The 21,964-nt window shown below is 30.8% G+C and overlaps 1 protein-coding gene across 1 annotated transcript in view; it reads left to right on the forward strand.

The window, feature by feature from the left end:
- LOC110023802 (ABSCISIC ACID-INSENSITIVE 5-like protein 5) overlaps positions 1-19,852 on the forward strand; it is a 28,815-nt gene extending 8,963 nt beyond the window's left edge. Inside the window, exon 4 of the mRNA XM_020723398.1 lies at positions 19,512-19,852. Within this exon, the coding sequence (XP_020579057.1) occupies positions 19,512-19,586 (75 nt within the window). The 3' untranslated portion in view covers positions 19,587-19,852. The remainder of the gene's footprint in view (positions 1-19,511) is intronic.
- The last annotated feature ends 2,112 nt before the right edge of the window (positions 19,853-21,964 follow it).

Below are 21,964 nucleotides of genomic sequence, written 5' to 3' on the forward strand. Positions count from 1 at the left end.
TATATATTTATGCACCCACCCTACATGTGAATAATACAATTAAGAGAGTTTTATTCCTCTCCAAATCAGTTCTTTGCGTGGTATCAGAGCTTCGGATCTTAACTCTAGCTGCCAATCCTCCTTTGTCAGGTTGAATCTCCTTTTGTTGATGCTGGAAATTCGTGCGGGCAGCTGAAACTTCCACAGATAGTCCCCATCCTTTTCAGGCCCCTTTCTCTGTTGCAGGCAGCCGGATCTCCATCCGTATTCTCCCAGCTTTAGGCAACCGAAGCTCTTATCCTGTTTCTCTGCAGGCCCTCCTATCTGATTTCCTTGCAGGTCCTCCAATCCTGATTTCTCTACAGGCCCTCATATCCTATTTTCCTGTTGGATTGTAGCCTCATTTCTTGTTTCCTTACAATCCCCCCTATCTCGTTTTCCCCGCAAGCCCTCCTATCCTATTTCCCTGCAAGAACATAGTCTCCTTTCTTGTTTCCTTATAGGCCCTCCTATTTTGTTTCCCTGTTGGACCGTAGCATCCCTACATGTAGCCTATCGAGCCAGAGAAAATATTTTCTCTGGACACCTCACGTACAGACGACTATACACCGGCGGCCACGTCACCATACACGTTATTGTCGGGCGACGTGGTGGCCAGTGGTTGGCCGTCCGGACGTGTGGATGTCCAGACGGAATATTTTTTCATCCAACCAGCTTTCCAACATAGAAGCAATAGCAGGAAGCAACAACTGATCTTTGTTATCCTGCAAGACCTTCGCGGGAGCTTCTCTCTACACCGGTCTCGCTGCCAGAGCTTCTCCTTGTAGCCATCAATGTCAGAACTCTTCCCTACGGGCAGTCCTTCTTTGCAGCCACAACTCTTCTTTGCAGGCAGTACTTTGCAGCTGCCAGAACTAGCATCAAATAGCCGTCTAACTCTAGAATTCTCTCTGTAGCCGTCGGCCATCCCGTAGATCCTCCACGGTGCTGGCATAGGCTCCCCCTCTTTGCCAAATTTCTCCCTACAACTGCCAGTTTGCCTGCTGACTAAAATTTATTAACATTCATACCTCACACATTAAATGGCATTAAACATTATCAGATATTAATATTCACACCTCAGACACTAAATAACAAAAAATTTAAGAAAATTGTATCCATAAAAAATTGTTGATGAGAGCAATGTTTTAGGTTCTATGTATGTAATTGTCCCGTATAGTTATTATTTTAATTAATATATTTTTTTATGATTATTTATTAAAAAACAGAAAATAACTGAGATTAAAGACAATAAGGAATTAGAGAATATCGATACAATTAAGAATAAGGCGTCAGATAAATATTCAATTGTGTTGATGTTAATGATGAAAATCATTTGGGTGATGAGAGCAATAGGAATTTTAAAATTAAAAATTCAAGCATTGACGACTTATTATATTCTTGTTTACATGAGGGAGAGGTTGGTATGAGTGGAGGGAAAGATTAATATTGATTTTTTTTTTCTGATGGTTTGATATTTTAGTATTTTATTTTAATATCTTGGTTTACTTTGATAGTATAATATTTGTATAACACATCTTATTTTCATTTTTGATATCAGAATATTAACATGTTATTTTTGATTTTATGCAATTTTTTTACCTTTTACTTAGGATGTTATTATATTTATTTCTTACTTAATACTTCATAGATTTTACAATATTTTTTAATTTAAGCAAATTTTAAATTTGAGTCGTACGTCTCAAAACGTCTCAATGCTTATGCATGGCCTCATGAATGAAAAACGCCTCAATATCCAATTGTGCAATTTTAAACATTGGATGTGACGTGACCATGTGCTGAGCTTAGCGGTGTTGAAAATTTAAAATGTTTAGATGTTAATGTAAGGTGAAGTAAAAGCGACATTGATTCAGTAAGAGTTTGAAACATAGTGAACATAATGGATAGAGCAATTTATAACATGTGATAGTTTTTTCGTTCAATAATTCCATTATGTTGGTGTATTAATGTAAAAGAGCATTTAGTGCAATTCATACCATTGTCAGCTGTGCTCATTCGTTAATCTCTTATTTATATGTTTATTTTAAGATTCATTGTTATAAGAATGACCATAATTCAGTAATGGAACTAAAATTAATAATTTTTATAAAATGAGCAAGTCTTTCTGGAAGATAGCCATTCAAGGAATTGGCAAATTCTGTAGAATTTACTAGTGAAGCTTTTTAATTGACCAAATTCTCTGGGCAACTCATCTTTGACGAGTAAGTTGGTTTGGCAAGTTCTTGATTTTTCCTGGCTGATAAAATGCGAGTAGCTTTCGTGAATTGGTGACTTCAGTTATCAAGTTCCATAGACTAGCAGATCCTCTCTCTAGGCAAATTACATATAGTCAAAGGAGAGTAGGTGCTCTCCCCAAGCATTCTTTGTGCTCACGGATGAGTATCTTAGGAAATTTGGCAAATGTTTCTCATATTTAATTTGAATTTAACAAATTGGTTTAGTCCTAGTGAATTTTGAATTTGATTTAATTTCGTAATATAATTTAATTAACTCAGCATTATAGGTGTACCTTAGTTTCTTGATTCTCCTTTATCTCTTTGGTGAGGTCAAAAATAATATTAAAATAAATATTTTAGAACTCAACCTAGTCATTGTGTGTTAACATGTTGATAATGATTGCTTATGTTATTTGGATTACTTACACATCAACAAATAGTTATTAATTTTTTTTGTCGGGGCTTCATTTCAAAGATCTTCTGCCATTGTTCCTTTTATGATAATTATGTTATAAATATTTGTTTTCTGCCGAGATGGAAAAAAAAAAACTTGGGGATTTCAGTAATGATAAACTCTTTGGTTGATAAATTGTTTATAGCTTCTTATACAAATGTAAAAAATATGAGATTTGCAAGAGACAAGAGTATATGGAAGTGATGCCGTAATTGAAATTGCTTATAAAGAAAGTGAAGATTGAATTTTTGGGGATGATTAAAGAAGTTGCTAAGGAATGTTTGATTGTTTTTGCAATTGCTTGTAGTCCTCCCCATCTTGCGTTGGTTAACCTTGAAAATATTGAGTGTTGCTACTCACCTGGTGGAGAATGTCAATATGCCTTCGACTAAATTTGATAATATTTTTTATAGACTTCACAATGAGATAACTCTAAAGTGCTGCTCAAGCTGGTATTAAATTAAGCTTTGCTCCTGAAGGGACAATGTGTGCTCATTCATATGCCTCGTCATTTTTTTTCCTGAATTAATTAGCACCTTAATGAAGCTCAAGTTGGATACCTTAAAGAGAACTCGTCAGTTATTAATTACATGACTTTAGTGAATGATGCAATTGAAAATCTAAGTCTTTGTGGAGGAACAAAATTTTGAGCGTGTTTATTAGGAAGTCACCATTGCAGATAGATTTCTCATGAATTTTAAAGGGAGCATTCCAATTTTTTTTCAAGTGTTTCAATAATGTTTTCAGCTGAGCAACTTTATCAATCATGGTTGTGAAAGCTTGCAATTGATGTGATAACTGAGAGTTTGCCAAATAATTTGAAATTGGGTCTTTGGTACAATATCTTACCCTTTTCAGAATCCCATATTTGAATTCAAGTTGTTAATTTCGATTGGATTTTGTTTGAGGTTTGATATTTGGTTATTTTAAGGAGCTTTGTGTACCTTTGAATACATCATGATTTGCTTTTCTGAGGTGACGTCTCCCTTGGGACTAATAGTTTGAGGACCACTAGGTGAAAGATACTCATTTGAGTTGAATGCTAGATGCTTGGAATATTTGAAGTTTAAAGTGATAGATTGTGAGATGGAATCCTGAGGACGTTCTCGCTTGATTGGATGTGGTTTGGTAGACTAGTTTTCTAAGAAGGTGATTGATTGAGACATAATATCTTTAAGGTGTGTTAGTGGCATTTGAAGTTTTTTGATATTAAAAAATGTCCAAAACTTTCACATGGGGGGTATTTTGGGTCAAGTTTGCTGTAGGTAGGTTAATATTTGTGCAGGGAAAGCGCTCTCAAATAATTTGGGGAAAGAGAATTGAGTGTTTTTGTGTGAGGGTATTGAGCATGACATTAGATATCAGGTAAAATCTTGTTAGGAGTACTCTATTATTATTTGTAAAACAATTTGATTGGAGATTTGAAATATGTTTTGGATGAGTTTGTGGAATCATTTGAACAAGTTAAACTCTTTTGATCTCTCTTTCATAAGAAAGGCCCAACATACCCTTGTACGACCGTTGATCAGGGAAATGAGTCATTGGGTTCCTGCTTATTATTATTTCTTGTGGATCTTAGATGCCACTATAGATTAAATAGAAGGCTTTTGAGGGTTTGTAGATATTTGGTGGTAGATATTTTCTGAATTTTTGTACGAACCAATAACTTGTGTTGGAATTTTAGTAGAAGCCTTTGTGAAAGTATTGGAGAGATACTTGAAACCAATAACTTCCTTTAGCATTATGTACGAACGAAGGTTACTTTTCACAGCAAAATTAGGGTAAATAAAAACAACATAACTCAGATACATAAAGGATAAACACCTAAAATTTGAGAGGTAGGTAATCTCTCTCAACCTTAACCCTAGCATCTACAATTCGAGAGGTAGACGATCTTTCTTAAATCCAACCTAAAATTCAAGACATCAATCTCATCGTGACCCCTAACCCTAAACATATTAATCCTATTTATACTTAACAATGATAAATAATAAATTACTAAATTACTTTAGCCTTGTGCCTAAAATAAGTTCAAATTATTTGGCGGGGTTGGCATCCATCTCCTCAAGGTGGAAGAAAGGAAACAGCTGTTGGATCAAGTTATATGGCTCTCATGTGACGTCCTTATTTGTTAATCTTTTTCATTTAATTCTAGTAGTTTAAGATCATTTTTTATATAATAAATCCAAGTCTTATTAGGTTTATTTCTGCCTATTGGTGCGGAGTTTTAGCTAATCTCAATATTGTATTAGTGCTATGCTATGACAATAAAGTTTTCTGCTTTTCAAATATTGTCATTTGATGTCTCTGTAGATAAGTTGAGTTTTAGTTTCCATTTGGTATTCGACCTTCCTGCTTTTTCTAGTCATGACTATAATTGATTGGAATCACTCCTGGAAGTTGACTCCATCAGGCTTGTGTTCAATTATCTGAATAGATTTGACCTTTTTAGCCAGAAGTGGAGGATGATCCATGAATCTGAAAAGCAAGTGCCATTACATTTATAGAGGCTTTTATTGTGGATGAACAAGAAGCGCTAAATTTGGTGCTCTGCTACTATGAACAAAGCCAAAGAGCAAGAAACAATGTTTTTCTTACTTCCTCCATAAATTTACATTTTAGATATGTTCTCAGAAAATGCCACCAGTAAAACGAGAAAGGAAAAAACTACAATCCATATTAATTTTACATAAGGATGGTTGGTTATAGCCTTCCACATTTGGTGAAGCCAATAATTATTTCTCTATGAAGTGAAAATTTGGATTTCCCAAGAAGCCAGCACACTTTACTTCAATGTATTATTTTATTTTACCACACATCAAAATAAGGAACACCTTCCGAATCCGCCAATAGAAACAAGGTGAGTACTAGAAGTTGCCCAACTCGAGCTAGAGTCATTTGCGAGGAGAATAATATTTTGATGAAGCGAGTTGTTGAGCTTGAAAATACAATTAATACTTGGAGAGTCAGGAAAGAAGAGCTTCAAGCAAGATTTGAAGCTGAATTTTTGAATGATTTTATCCGCTTAGAAGCATACGTTACCCCAAGTGTTATCAAAATGTGAGACCAACATCAGGTTTGTTTAAGTTTTAATGAAGTTCAACATCCTCTAGCAAAAATGGAACGATGTTAGTAACTTTTTTGATTCATCGTCAAAGATGAATTCGTTGAGTTTCTGTGACAACAATGACAGAGTATGAAGATGAACTCATTTCTCGTTTTATTTTTTTCTTCAAATGTAGGTATTTTATTTATAAGAAACTTTTAATAGGCTAAATGTAAATGACTTTGAAAAGTTTCTAGATTATTTGGATGAATAACTGAAAGTTATGTTGCTTTATATGAATTAATGTTGCTTAAATGTCAGAATATCTAGTGTTTAGAAATTGGATATGTGGAATATTTTGTCTGAATATCTTCATTTCTCCAAATACTAATGTATAATAGAAATACCCATGTAAATCATTGAATAGATTGAGCTGATTAATAACTTCAACTAGATTAAGGAGAATAATGATTTTGAGTATTTTGCACCGAATTATAACTCTAGATATTTAAATGTTATATTCAAGTTTTAATTTGATTTTTTTTTATGCATTTAAATTGGACAAGTCAGTGCCTTGCTTTAAGTCTTGCTTATCTTTAGCCGGAGATATTGATTTGTTATTAGATACTTAATACATGCTCAATGCTTTATTTAATCAAAGTTTGTAGTTCGTAAACCCAAATGACTTGAATTTGGAAAAAACTGGTGAATTTTCAAGTTGATAGCTCCATGCTACAAAATGTTGAATAAATCTAATTAATAACTTGCTAAATGATATTAAGCATTGGATTACTCCCTGAATCCATCTACAATGCTCATCCAAATATTTGATACCGATTAACTCCATCATATTTATCTTCTTCTTTAAAGAAAAAATTTGTTATAGGTTTTTTATTAGGGTGACTTTATTAAGTGCTTACCGTTTGTCTACTTGGTGCTAAAACACTGAAATTGTAACCCCATCTTGGATGCGATAACTTCTTAACAATTAGTATCAAAGCTTCGACTCAATTATTAACTTAACCTCCGTGAGTTGATCACTATGGCTCATTGATTTCTTAAAGGTGCACTGCTTAATGATAGTCTAGACAGTGACTTCCTTTACTTGATTATTGAAAAGATTTTATTAGTATTTTTCTTTATGGTCATGATTTTTGTATGTGTTATATACTAACACATTAATACTGCCCACCATTGCTGAAATAAATTGTATGAAAGTTGAAATGCCATTTGATGAATGAAATGCACGTGAAAGATAATTGAATGAATTAAATACTAAGGGTGATAATATTTTGCATTGTGCTTCATTTTCGAATAATTTTATTAATTTATTTTTTTGATACTGAAAAAGGGCTAAATTGATTGTTACTTATGAAAGAACCAATAATGTTAAAGATGCTCGCATGAATAGATTAGTGCATGGATATCAATTATATTTTATGTTGTCTAACGAAACTATTTTTGATATGTACCCTCGTCTTATGAAAATCATAAATATATTGCATTTCTTGAAAGGAAGTACAAAAAATTAAGACTTGGTTTATAAAATCCTAAGATGTCTTCTAATAATGGGATGTAAAGGTCACTATGATATTTGAAGAAAATTATACCAAGTTGGAATGTAGCAAGAGGTCAGCGAATGGTGTGAGAGTATGTAGAAAAATACAAGTCACAAAGCCACTTAATTAAATAAAGAGAAGGATGAGAGTAGTTGGCCAAGTCAAGGGAAAAAGAGGGAAAATTTATTTAAGATAATAATATGACTTTCAAAATTTAATTGTGTTCAATTTGATTGAATCAAATTCATGACATAGACGGCACGGCCAAGCGAGAAAGTATGGAGAAAAAGTGAATGCACACAACATAAATACATTTATTTAACTAAAATTATGTTTAATAAAAATATATTTAAAATAATTAGAAATTAATTAATTAATAATTATTCCATGTATGGAACTACCAAAGCTTCTCTAAATTGGATTCAATCAAAATTAATGCAGGATATAATGATTTGATTAATTAATTAATTAATGTATGATTAAAAAGAGATTTAAATTTTTTTAAATCGTATGAATTAATTAAATCTAACATATATAAGATGTCCAAGGGTTTTACTAAATTGGATTAATTCATACTTCGTTTATTTATTACAAATCCACTTAATTAAATCATACGTAGATGATTTAGAAAATATTTGAAATTTAAATAATTTTGAATTTAAATTAAGGAGGGGGGTGGGGGGGCTACTATATAGTTTTCAATAATACCAAAAATTATTTTAAGAAAAATTTGAATTTATTTAATTTGGAAATTCAAATGAATTTGAATTTGACAGTCAACAATATAATCTTTTAAATAAAATCCTACTTCCCAAAATAAAAAAAAAAATCATATCATTAAGGATTTAAAATATTAAGTGAAATTATTGAGATAAGTGAAAAAAATAGAAGAGAGAAAAATAATAATTTAAAAAAATCAATGAATAATATTCAAATACTAAAATAAATGGATAAAAATTAATTAAAGAATCAATGAATGAACTCAGTTTGACTTTAGATGCAGTGGATGAGACTTAATGCAAGTGATCAAATTATCTAAACACGATATTCTCATGAAAATATGAAATAATGCAAATTAAATTTTATAAAAATACTCCAGATTAAATATGATGAAAATAATTTTACATTTATTTTTTATTTTTGTGTTCTCTTGTTTGTTTTGTTTTGTAATTCCTAAAAAAATACAAACCTTCCAAGTCAAAGTTGATTTGAATTTTTTTTTGATGACTGAATAAATTAAATTTTATTATTTTTTGAAACATTTAAACAAGAATATTATTACATCCAAGTATTTTTTTATTATCATCAACTTTTAATGGCTGGTTACGTGGATCATAGAGCTAACAATCTCCCTATTTGTGATAATGACAAATTTATATTGGTTATATGTGCAATAAAGATACAAAATGATCTTACATCATATTTTTGTATTATATTTATTTTGCAATTTTATTTTACTCCTAATAAAATTGATTATGTGCCCCCCTTAAATATATACAGTCGGCTAATGCCAAATATATGAATGAACCAACAAACCTCCCTCTTTTTGATGATACTAAGCCTATTTTGGTTGAGTGTGATGCAGATGCAAATTGACATTACATCGTATTTTTGTATTATGTTTTTGTTACAATTTTATTATACTCCTAACAAAATTAATTGTGCTCCCTTAAATACATGCTTATAAAAAGAATGTAAATGATGCTCTGATGCTGATAAAATTAATATATGAATGAACTAACATACAAATTTCTCTTACTTATTGACACATTAAAAAGTAATGCATAAATGAAATACAAGATATGAAAATATAAGTACAAATCATGATTTTAAAGCGAATGATCTAACATGCCAAGCATATTTCTCAAAGTATCAAAGCGTTCTTCAGGTAAATGTTTTGTAAAAATATCAGCAATTTGAAAGTTAGTAATAAAATATTCAATATTAACATCACCATTACACACATGTCCTCTAATAAAATGGTGTTCAATATCAATGCGTTTGGCCGTGAGTGTGGATTTGAGTTTTTAATCAAACAAATATTATTAGTATTGCACACCTAACAAATATCTGTTCTAACATAGTACTAAAGTCTTCTAATTGTTACTACAACTAAAGAACCAGACAATGTTTTTGCTGGTTATTGTTAACTTTCAGCAGCTATGTTTTTGCTTCCTAGAGGATCAAAAGATCAGATGAACCTAAAAATTGTCATGTGTTTGATGTGTTTTCTAATTATTTTGCATCCTGTAAAGTCAGCATTAGAATTGACAACTAAATCACATGATAGTGAATTTTTATGATACAACAAGTCTAACTTAGGAGTTCCGATCAAATAACGAAATATACACTTAAATTCTGCTAAGTTACATTTTTTAGGGTTGAACTGAATGCAAGCACACAAATAAACAAATAAACATAATATCAAGCTTACAACAATAAGGTATAAAAGTGAACCTACCATGCTTTATAAATTTTTTGTTAAACAAATTTACTAGATTCATATAAATTCAATTTAGTAGAGAGATGGAAGTTTTACTAGATTTGAATATTTTAGTATCAAACCTATCAAGTAAATCATTTATATACTTGGTTTGACAATTAAAAATGTTATTTTCTTGTTGTTACTGGATGACTTGAGAAAAAATTGAATTCTTCTATCATACTTATTTCAAATTTTTTAGGCATCAAATTTGAGAACTCACGACACAAAAATTCATTTGTACTTTCAAACAAAATATCATTTATATATATTTGTACAAAGATCAAATCACCACTTATATATATTTGAGAAAAGTTTTAGGAGCCGAAAAATTATGTTTAATTTCAAATTATTCTTAGTGGGATAAAGGTTTTGTTGTTGTTGTTGTTCTTCAAATTATTCTTCAAATTTTTTAGAATGTTTATTTTTAAATTATGACCATGATTAGTTTGAATTTTATTAATTGAATAACCCTTATATTTTGAATATATTTTTAAAATTTTTTAAAGATATCCAAAGCTTTATTTTTATGAATTAAAAAAATAACAAGTAAATTTAGAAAAGTTATCAACAATTATACTGTCATAAAGTTTGCCACTAAGGCTAGCAGTGCTAATAAGATCAAACATTCATATGCAAAAGCTCTAAAGATCTAGATGTAAAAACAATATATATTTTTTAAAAGAATGTTTTGAATGCTTATCATGAATAAATGCTTTAAAAACATAAGCGAAATTGAATTTAATTTTAGTAAATCATCAACTAAATCAAAATTTGTAATTTTTATTAAAACATACATGTTAATATGACACAATCTTCAGTTTCATAACTAAACAACATCATAACAGTTTTAAAATAAAGTAAATTTATGCCATGTGCTTATTCTAGATCAATCACATAAACTTTTTAATATACATGGCATACCAACAGAATATTTTTTTCTTTGATGACGCTAGATAATATTTAAAATTCAACATTTAAGCCTTTGCCATAAAGTTAGTTAATTGAAATCAAATTATGTTTTAAGCCATCAACAAGAAAGACATATTTAAACTGGTTGAATTTTTTACTGATGGCTACTATCTATTATTTTTCCTTTAGCGTTTTCTCCATAGTCCACGAATTATTTATCACTTGGTTCTATGTGTGTAAACTTATTTTTATCACCCATCATGCCTTGAGCATTAAAAGTCTATGTACCTCATTCCTTCTTTGATTTTGTTTTGAAGACATTCTTACCAAAAAAAAAAAAAAGAAAAAAAAAAGAAAAAAACAAATTGTTAATTTTTGGAACCCAAATTTGTTTGGGTCCACATTCTATAGAAAAGTTACGCAATGAATGCTGTGTAGTGTGTATCTCATTTTTAGATTTTGGTAACCATGGAAAAAATTTAAGTTTGAAAATATTTGTGATCTATGAGCATGAATTAAATGATATATGACCCTTTTCAATACATAAATTTCACCAAATATTTATATTTGCTTAATGTCCATATCTAGATGATTTATATGCAGGAAATGATCTATCTCTATTTCACGAAACATGAGTATATGAGTTAGAGGATAAATTCAGTTTTTAATCTTCTATTTTTTTTTAATCTGAACTCAGTACATATATTTTTTATGTAAGAGACATGCAATTCTAAGTTTATCTTTTCTTTTTCCAAAATCTGAGTACTTTTTCTTTCATCTTTTTACATTTAATGACTAGTTCATTAAATGTATCAGCTAATTCTTTGTAGGAAATATCATCATATATCTCAATATGAAACGTCTCTGTTTGCCATGAGGCATTTGTTTGCTTTTTTCTTTTTAGTAGCATCTTTTAATTCTTCTGAATATGAATTAGCCCATAAACCATCTTCTTCATCTTTTTGGTGTTTTTTGTTTTTCGAGCACTTATCCTTTTCAAAGTACCTATTTAACTTTCATTTGCATTTTTGGAGAATTTCCTCGTACATATCCAGGCTTTTTCAGTTGTAGTAGATAATGTATTCTCCTGCATTCAACTTTTGGTTATGTAATTTATGAGTTTTGGATTTTCTATAACCTTGTTTTTTCTTCCAAGTATATTCACCAAATTTTTGGAGAGCATCATTACTTTATTGATGTTCACCTTGGAGCGTGAAGTGATTTAATCACTAATATCACCCACCAGCAAAGCAATGATTTTTCCTTTCACTTTCTTGTGAGAAGTATCATCCAACTCCTTTATTGCAAAACACATTCATATGCTAGAAGAGAGTCAAAAAGTTGATCAAGTGGATACAAAGTTCTCTTTTGTTTTACAAATATGATGTAAGGTCACTTTATACTCTGATCACACAGATAACTAACATAGCTTTATCGTTATAAAAAAAGAGATTGTTAGCTCAATGAATTCTCTGACTCATCATTGAATTTTGATTATAACAAATATATGTTTGAGTATACTAATACTTTTTTTTTGGGTGTACTAGGAAATTATAAGGTTTAGTTTGTTTAGCTAGATCGGGAAAAGTCAAATCAGCTTGAACTCAAACAATTAGTGTTATTTTAAGAATTACAAAATAAGACAAATAAGAGCTCGCCAAAATGAAAAGTAGATGTTAAAATATTATCATCATATTTATTTTAATTTTTTGAGCATTTTTTACAAAATTTAATTTGCATTAATTTTATGGCTGGTCTCCTTAAATTCAAAATTATTTAGATTTCCGATACTTTCTAAATCATCTCTTTATCTTTTAATTAAGTGGATTTGCAATAAATAAAAATAACTTGAATCAATATAATTTAAGAAACTCTTTGGTCATCCCATAGATATTAGATTTAATTAATTTATATAATTTAAAAAAATTTAAATCTTTTTCCAGTTATAACATTAATTAATTATTAATCAAATCTTTCATATTTCTTGCATTAATTTTTGATTGAATCCAATTTAGGGAAGTTTTGGATAGCTTATTTACAGTGTAATTATTAATTAAATTATTTCTAATAATTTTAAATCTATTCTTTTATGAAGCATATATTTAATTAATTAAAATTTATTTATGTCATGCGTTTTCTTTTTCTCTCTCATGTCTCTTAGCCGACCATCTTTTTTATTAATTTGATTTAATCAAATTTAGCAGCATTAAATTATGAATTTCAAAAGTTTAATATTAAATAATTTTCTCTCTTTCCTTTCCCTTTCTTTGGCCAACAGCTCTCTTTATTGTCTTTATTTAATTCAGTGGTTTTATTACTTGTTTTTTTCTTTTAGCTCTCACTCCCTTAGTCGACCTCTTGCTATTTTAAGTTGGTGTAAGTATCTTGTTTCAAATTATCAAGCTCTCTCCTCTTCTTGTCTTCTTCGAGCTTACACAAGGGAGAGAAATTTTTTCGTCTTCAAAAGTTTGGTAAACTGACTCAAGTTTTGCATTTTACTTCATACTTTCAACGAAGGATTGGTGAGATTGTTTCATTATGTTATAATATTTTATGATTTTTTAATTTTATAGTTTTTGATTGTTTGAAAAAGATTTCTTATCATTGAGGTAAAAGTTTTTTCTTTATATCCTTTCATTGATATTTCAAGTAATTTGAATTTTAATAATTATTTTGGATTAGTGTTTTGAATTACAAAGTTTTTTTTGCAAAGATTTCATGCTTGTTGATTTTCATATTTAAGAATTGTGATTTATCATCTCATGTAATTATATGTTTTGATAGTTAAAATTATGTTATGAAAATAATTTTCAATGCATATGATTAAAAATAATGAGAACAATTGTATCTGTGAGCTTTCTTATTTGCCTTATTACTTTAGTTTATATTGTGAGCAAAATTATTTTTAAAATTTGACAGTTACATCTTCTTGTTGTATGTATTTTGGGGTTATACTTGCCTGTGCGGGGTAGTACTGTGTTTTGGGGTTGTACTTGCCCGATGTAAAAAAGTTCAGTGTTCTATGATTTTACTTGCCCCGTCCTCCATTCAAGTAAAAAATCAGTTTTTATTTTTGTTGAAAATTTAATCACAAAGAAAAAAAATGCTTATTAAAATTTAAAAGAAAAAAGCAATTAAAATAACAACAAAAAATCATAGAAAAGGAGACGAGATTTTTTATGTGGTTCAGCCAAATCCTATAATCAGTTTAAGTTCACGCCTAGCTACCCTAGGCCAAGAATATACTAGATCAAAATCAATATACTAGATCAAAATCAATCTTTTAAATAATTTCTCGTACTTTTCTACGATTCACAAGTATAGCCTCAAAACATTGTACTTTCTTACACCTGACAAATATAATTCTAAAATACCAAAATATTACAACAAGAAAATAAAAAGTACAACAAAAGGATTTAATAATTCGATTTTAAGAGTAATTTTGCTCGCAAACCAAACTAAGTAACAATAAAATAAATAAGAGAGCTCATAAATATAAGTTAATATTGTTATTTTTAATCATGTGCAATAAAAAAAATATTTTTGGAATAAAAGTTTAATCTTTCAAAACAACAATCACAACCCTTAAGTGTGGAAATCATTACGTATGAAATCCCTAGAATAAAAAAATTTGCAATTCAAAACACCAATCCAAAATAATTTTTAATGTTCAAAATATTTGAAGTATGATTGATAGAAGATCAAGAAAAAAATCTTATAGCAAAGTGATTCACAATCTCACCAATCCTTTTATGAAAGTATAAAGACATAAAGCACAAGATTTAAAGTAGAGTTTACCAAACTTTGTATGAAGAAGAAAAATTCTCTATTGTGTATGCTTGAAGATGACTAATTATTTAAAATAGGAGATCTACACTAACTTAGAATTTGAAGGAATTGTATGTCCAATTATATATTTTATTTAGAAATACTTATATTGCATCTTTATATGCCTAAGACCCATTTTTTATAATGAAAAAAATCCTCTTCAGACTTTCATTAAAAAAAATAAGTCTGCTGAAATTCCTCATAAGTTTCTGTCAAATGTTTATTTGATTTACATGTGATTGATATTTTGGCGGACTTAATACACTCTAGATGTTTATGGTAAGTTTATTTTCAATTTATTGAATGTTTTTTCTTTCTACATATTATGCAGTGAATGATATTAAAATATCATCGTCGTGCTTTTCTTCTTATTATCACTTTTCATTTGAGCTTTGAAATCTATTTGAAGTGTTAGTTTGTAAATTTGATAATATGAGAATATTTATATTATTTTGTACATTGCATTGGACATAAATATTGGTAATCCCTAAAATTCAAGGTATCTTATATCACCATTGGCGTTGCATGGCTATTATAATGAACACTCACCAAGTTTTTATATGGCTAACGAGAAAAGGTTGGTTATAGGGTCTTAGGCTTCTTTAGGAGGCAAAATATCAAGTAGTCAAAGACCGTTGAAGTTCACAGGTGGGGAATGCCAATCTGTGAAGAAGGCTTGCATCGAGCCTCTTTTTGCATTGTTACTATTGGAAATCATTTGTCTTGTCAAGTAGGAATGACTGTTAGGAACGCACATTATATTTTTATGATGAACTGACTTTATTCTCATGACTTGTGATTCAGAGCCTTTCACTGTTTATGTATTTTCCAAACCTACATGCTAGGTTTTGTAGGATGTCTTAAGAGTCAAAGGTTTACTGATGCAAATCGTAGATGAGATACTCAAAGAAATATGTATGAAGTCATAATTTGCATATATCATTTTTTGAATTTAAAGCAAAGCTTTAGTCACTTTTGATGTAAAATTTTAAAAAAATATATATGGTTTTTCATTACAAAAAATAAAGTAATAGCCACGAAACTCCTAAGTTCCAAGAGAAAACTGAGAGCTAATAGAAAGTTTTATTATGGCGATGTTCAATATTCACACTATTAAAAAAAAATCAATATATTGGACTTGGAAAAATCTGAATCGCACACACTAGGCACCTGAAAGTAGAAACATAAGGATAGAAATCACTAAATGAGAGATTCAGGCCTTATGTTGATGCAAGGAGACCTATCCTATGAAAGTATTGCCGTCAAACGTTAAAAAAATTCAATTATGCCCAAACAAATCATTAAGAAAAGCTAACAAAAATTTAGAATTGAAATCACTTCTAAGTGGGAGATCCAGGCCTCATGCTGGTATAAGAAGATTTATCTCTCTATGGTATTTGTCGGGACTTGTAAGGTGTTTATTAAGTATCCACATCCAATCTCACACGCACAAGAAGTGATATAACTTGAAATTTTTTTCTGCATGCAACATGCAATGATTTTTATATGCCTAAGAGGTCTTATCTATGGCCCAAAAAGAACCCATAATAATAATTCTTCATAATTTTCCAAGATCTAGCATAATAATCTGCTAGTTTCAATTCATCATGCTTTGATTCAATCATGAACATCAAGTTTCTAATTCTAGTTTTTGCAAGAACAATAATTTTTCAATTTTAAAATCTCATTCAAGGACTTCTTGCCTACTATGTTTTCTCCATTTATTGTGGAATACAAGAAAGCTAATCAATAGCTAGTTACTGCTATAGGCCCGGAGACAGAGACACAAGTTAACCATAGAAGGAAAATAGCCAACAGGAACAGGGAATTCCTCAATAAACACAATCAATTACAGCTCCTAGTCGTAAGCCAACTGATAACTGAACAATGTAGTGGCTACAGAATCCGCCCTTTAGAAGAGGGAACTAAATATTTGCAAAAACGAGAAATTGGAAAAGATTGAATTAGGGAATTCAAGAGCTGAACTAGAAATACTTGTGTAAGTAAACCTAAAGGAGTAATCAGAACTTGGAGAACAAAATCTGTTGTCATTGGGATCATCATCCCTAGCATATTTTAGCTAGAAAAATACTATCTCAATATTTATTTTTTATATTTTCGAGAACTATACACTTTTTTTATTTTGATTGAGACATCAGTGTCATGTTACAAGAGAAAAGGAGAAAAACTGTAGCTCTACAAAGAGCTTGAAGTATTTATTTATTTTATGGAAGAATGATGATGCGAAGGTCTGGAGCAACCTAAATTCTTGAGATTTTGAAATCTGAAAACTATCTGCAGAGGCCAAGTAGTCAGCTTTTTTCTGCCTGCTTATCTTTTCTCTTGGCATCCTATATATCACAGAGCAATAAAAAAAATATTGGCTAAGAAAAACCTTTAATTTGCTTTCTTGCAATCTGGCCCATTCAATGGATTGAAAATTGCAGACTCCATTCCACCAAACTCTAGAGAATATACACGACATTGTTTGAGACATTTCAATATGCTTCAAGTCATTTGTATTGGACAGGACTGACTTTACTCTTGTTTCAAAAATAGGATTTTTTTGAAATTTCCTTTTAGCTTCATTCTGCTCAATATTTACAAATTTATGAGTCAACAAATTGATGTTGCCTCTTTCTGCATAAAGGATCCGCTTTTTCCGCATTAATGCTATTTTACTTCCGTTACTATTGTTTGGAATGATTAAGTGGTACCTTAAGTAATGGTTAAGATGTGTACTACTGAGTTTCGAACCACAGAAACATATTCAAATGTAAAATTATTATATTATAGGGTAGATCATCTGGAGTATCATTCTTGTTATGGTTGTAACCCAATTTCTTGAGGTTTGTTTTATGAATTCTCTTTCTTCATTCATTCTATTTAGTGTCGTATAAAAGTTTTAAAATATAATTGTATATATCTTTTTTCATACATTCTATGCATTTTTTTTTTGTTTTTTCTCCTTTTTGATTGAATCCTTTCATATTAAAGCGATATTGCTGACCCCGGAGCATAAGCTAGGAATATAATTAGAGTGGTAGGCTTTACTCATTAGGGAAGTGTCATCATAAACAAATTTATATTCATGGAACGTGAAGGAAGCAAATAAAATATCATGAAGGAAGGGTGAAGTTAATACCAGGTTTGAGAGAAATAAGATTTAACTAAAAGTGCAATGGCTGGTTAGCATATGGTCAATATTTAGCGTTTTCGGCATTACCAACTATATAATTTATCAGCAACAAATTTATTTTTATATTTTTGATAAATCACCTAACTATTCCTTGTGGGAAAATATTTTCTAAGCTAGCGCAACTTTAAATAAGCAGTTGCAAAGAGTGAAAAAAGACAACTCAATTATTTGGGATAAATATAGGTGTTTTGATGAAAAATAATTTCCTTTGATTCCTAGAAGAATCTTAATTCAAGATAAGCCAATCTAAACCCCAAAATAAATGGTATAAGTGCACTTCACCTAACATTTTACAAATCCTGAGCCTCATTAGGCATAATTCTGAAGGAAACATGAAATGTATTTCACCATCCATAAATCGGTAGTATGTAATGCACGTTTTTGAGAAATAAAGCAAAAAATTTTGAAATCCGTGTATAAAAATTGTTTCAAGCATCACACTGCCCACCAGCGGTCTAGTAGAGCATATTGCCAATTAACAGAAAAAGTTATTGAAATATACTTTTGCTTGAGCTAAAAAAAAAGTAAATAAAAACCTTTGCTTATCTTTCAGCTGATGCATTAGATTCTGCTCATTAAAATGCACAGAAATGGCCCATTAGGAGTGTGGGAGTGGAGCAAGTTGATAGTTTTGTACAGTTCATATTCAGAAGTTGATAATTAGGCAGCCAAATTTCAAATTATTTTACAAAAATTTTCTTCAACCAAACATTCCTTATAAGTGGAAAACATTGATGCTATTGGCCTGCTTGGTAGACATTTCAGATGCAGTGTGCAAAAAGTAGATGCTCCACATTCCACTTTTACTTTTGATTCCTATTTTGCGACTAAATCTTCCAATACATAATTGTATCTCTAAATCTGTCAACATTCTTTAACAAATCCGCAAAACCTGGATTCTTTCTGGCTTCTGTGCTTCTGTAAAATTCACATATTCACGATTATGAGATCTCTAGAGCGCTCAAAACTGCATTTTGGACTTGTCAATCTACTTTTACCATATTCATTTATAGTCAAGTATAAAGTGCAAGAGATTCTGAATATTAATATGCTTTTTTAGTCAAATTAAAATGATTTAGATCGAGAAACAATTATATAAAGAGGCATTTACATACATATCACCCAATACCTATGTATTTAGATATCTAACACCCAAAATTTACTTTTTAAATTTATACCACCCAAATCTTTCATGTCATCTAAAAAATACCACTATGTCATCTTTGAAAAAAATGAAATACACCTTTTCATGCAAAGGTAAGATGGCATATATGTAAAAATTGAAGCTTATGTTTTGGATATGTAAATACATAGGAATTGAGTGGTATGTATATAAATCATTCTTATATAAAACTGATTATTAGAATTGCAACTATTGAATATAAAGCATTAACGAGATTGAAAGTTAGGTTATTTGAGCATGTCCAACAACAAGTGAGAATTAATGCAGAAATGATTGGTAAGGAAAAATTGACCAAAGTTTACATGGATTGAAGTGCAATTTTTTCTCAAATGTTGTAATAACAGTTGGAAAATAGGGATTTATAAAACAAATCCTCAATAGCAGCAATAATGCCAAGGACAAGGATGATGATGAATACAAAATACGTGTAACCAACATATGTTTTCCATTCCTCTGTATTGACTACGTTAGCCTTGAGTACTGAAATGGCTGATTTTATCATTCTCACTATTGAACTAAATTCTTCATTATGGTTTAATATTTTTATATGTAACCTTTATATATACATTTTTAATGTCCAAGTTGTGGCACAGCTTATGGCGATGGAGGTTCCTTTCACCATGAAGAACAAGCCCCCTAGACAGGTTAGAAGGACTAGCTCGGGCTGATTAGATTACATTAGGGAAAGAAGAAGAGACATATATTTGCACATTCTGGCTTCCGACTCTTGAGAGTGTAGAGATCAACTTGCAGGCAGTACATCTCCAACCATGGATTTCTTTGCTTAGTTTCATCCCAACTGTTTTAGAGTTTACAAAATTTCACTGTAAACGGATTATTAGAAAAAAAAAAAAATGCAAGTGTGATAATATGTAGAGTGCATAGATATTAGTAGGAACTATAGATTTAATATATGTACATGAATTCTTTTTTTTTTTAATAGCATTATTATTGGTTTCTTAAGAATCCCACGATCATTAAACCTGTGATTTTTCATTATGAATGTACCATAAGTAGAATGAACTTATGCCTAAAATCACTTGATAAAAATGAGATTCAATTTGGGTAGTAGAGCCAAGTTGATGACATAGTTATCAACATGATTTCGGCCCTTAGTTCTGACAGGTTATATAAATATGTATATGTGGAGACTTCAGCATACTTTGTGTTATAGGATATAAGCAGATAAAGGAGGCAGGTGTGGGCCAAAATCACATGAAAATTGTGCTTGGCATGAGTCCGCTCGTGGAGCAGGTATTTTTCATAATCACTGGTGAAAAAGCATTCGCTTTAAATATTTCTCATTTTGTTTTCCAAGTTTTTAACCATTTTTTTATAAATTTGAGCTCTCTTAACACCATTTATGAAATTTTTTTTTTTTGCATTGACCTTCGGGTCAATGTAGCTCTTCTCTCGGAAGTGGCTAGCCTTTTTTGTGGGATATCTTCCACATGCTTTGAGCTATATGCATTGACCTTCGGGTCCGACAGCCCTTCCTTTGGAAGAATGTCTTGCCTTCTTATGGGTTATCACCTATACCCTTTTACGCTAAATGTGTTGACCTTCTAGTCCGGCGGCCCTTCCTTTAGAAGAATGGCTTCCTTTCTTATGGGTTATTACCTGTTCTCTTTTACGCTAAATGCTTTGATCTCCGGGTCCAATGGACATTCCTTCGGAAGAATGGTTTGCCTCGGGTTATTACCCATATTCTCTTACACTAAATGTTTTAGATCTCCTGGTATGACGGACCTTCTTTTGGAAGGATGACTTGCCTCCTTATGGTTTATTACTTATACATTTTTATGCTAAATACGTTGACCTCCGGGTCCGACCGCCCTTCCTTCGGAAGAATGGTTTGTCAACTTATGAGTTTTTATTCATACCTCTTTTTACGTTAAATGAGTTGACCTCCAAGTCTGGCGGCCCTTCCTTTAGAAGAATGACTTGTCTTCTTATGGGTTATTACCCATACCCTTTTACACTAAATGCGTTGATCTCCGGGTCTGACGACCCTTCAGAAGAATGGTTTGCCATCTTATAGATTATTCCCCATACCCTTTTACGCTAAATGTGTTCACCTTCATGTCTTTGCAGTCCCTTTCTGCGGAAGTGTTTTTTCATTTTCGTGGGTTATTATCCATGCCCATTTGTGGGAGTTTCCATTCACTTACGTTACACTTTATATGTTGACCTCTGGGTCCAGGCGAACCCTCTTCACGGGGATGTTCAGCCACTTCTTATGGGTTTTCACCCATCTCTTTTACACCTTGTGTGTCAACCCTCAGGTCCAACAATCATTCCTCTAAAGTTGACTTGTGTTTTGCATGGGTTTTCACCCAACTCTTTTAGGTGCGTCGACCCTTGGGTACGGCAGTCATGACACGTTGGTTAGACCACCCGAACATTTAATGTAGGAGAATTGGTCCTAGTTCTCAAGAGACTGATTCTAACTCACCGAAAATTGGTGGCAAATTTGAGCCGATTTGGGAACACCCTTATGTAATAGGAAAAGTCTACCAGGGAGCTTTCCACATGGGAGGACATCCAATAACCTCAATTAATAGATGTTATTTAAAGAAGTATTATATGTAAAAAAGGGTTTATGTAATGAAACATCCGAGTTAAGCAATTGTAATTTTTTTTTTATCTTTTAATGAAAATTTGAATTGTTTATTTGTCCAATTTGAGATTTGGTTTAGCTAAACTTTCTTTCCTAAATCTTGTTTTCTTCTCCTTAAAATTATTTAAACTACTTTAAAATTAAGAGCTTTTAGACGAGAATTAACTCGTTCATTTATTTGATTACAGAAAATGTCATCAGGAAAGCTCATCCTTTTTTTTGAAGACAATATCACTCTAAAAATTGATCAGACATATCTGACAAACAATTGAGTCATTGGATTTGACACGGATTATACAAATTTAAGCATGTTCTGCAACAATCTAGAAATAGCTGCGTTTGAGCTTGAGTTACCCACCATGAAAGAGCCTTTGATTGAATTTTCTGTAAAAGAGGAAGTTGGAAGCCTAGCGTCGAAGAGAAGCT

This window comes from Phalaenopsis equestris, unplaced genomic scaffold, assembly GCF_001263595.1.
Source record: "Phalaenopsis equestris unplaced genomic scaffold, ASM126359v1 Scaffold000002, whole genome shotgun sequence".
Classification (NCBI taxonomy): domain Eukaryota; kingdom Viridiplantae; phylum Streptophyta; class Magnoliopsida; order Asparagales; family Orchidaceae; genus Phalaenopsis; species Phalaenopsis equestris.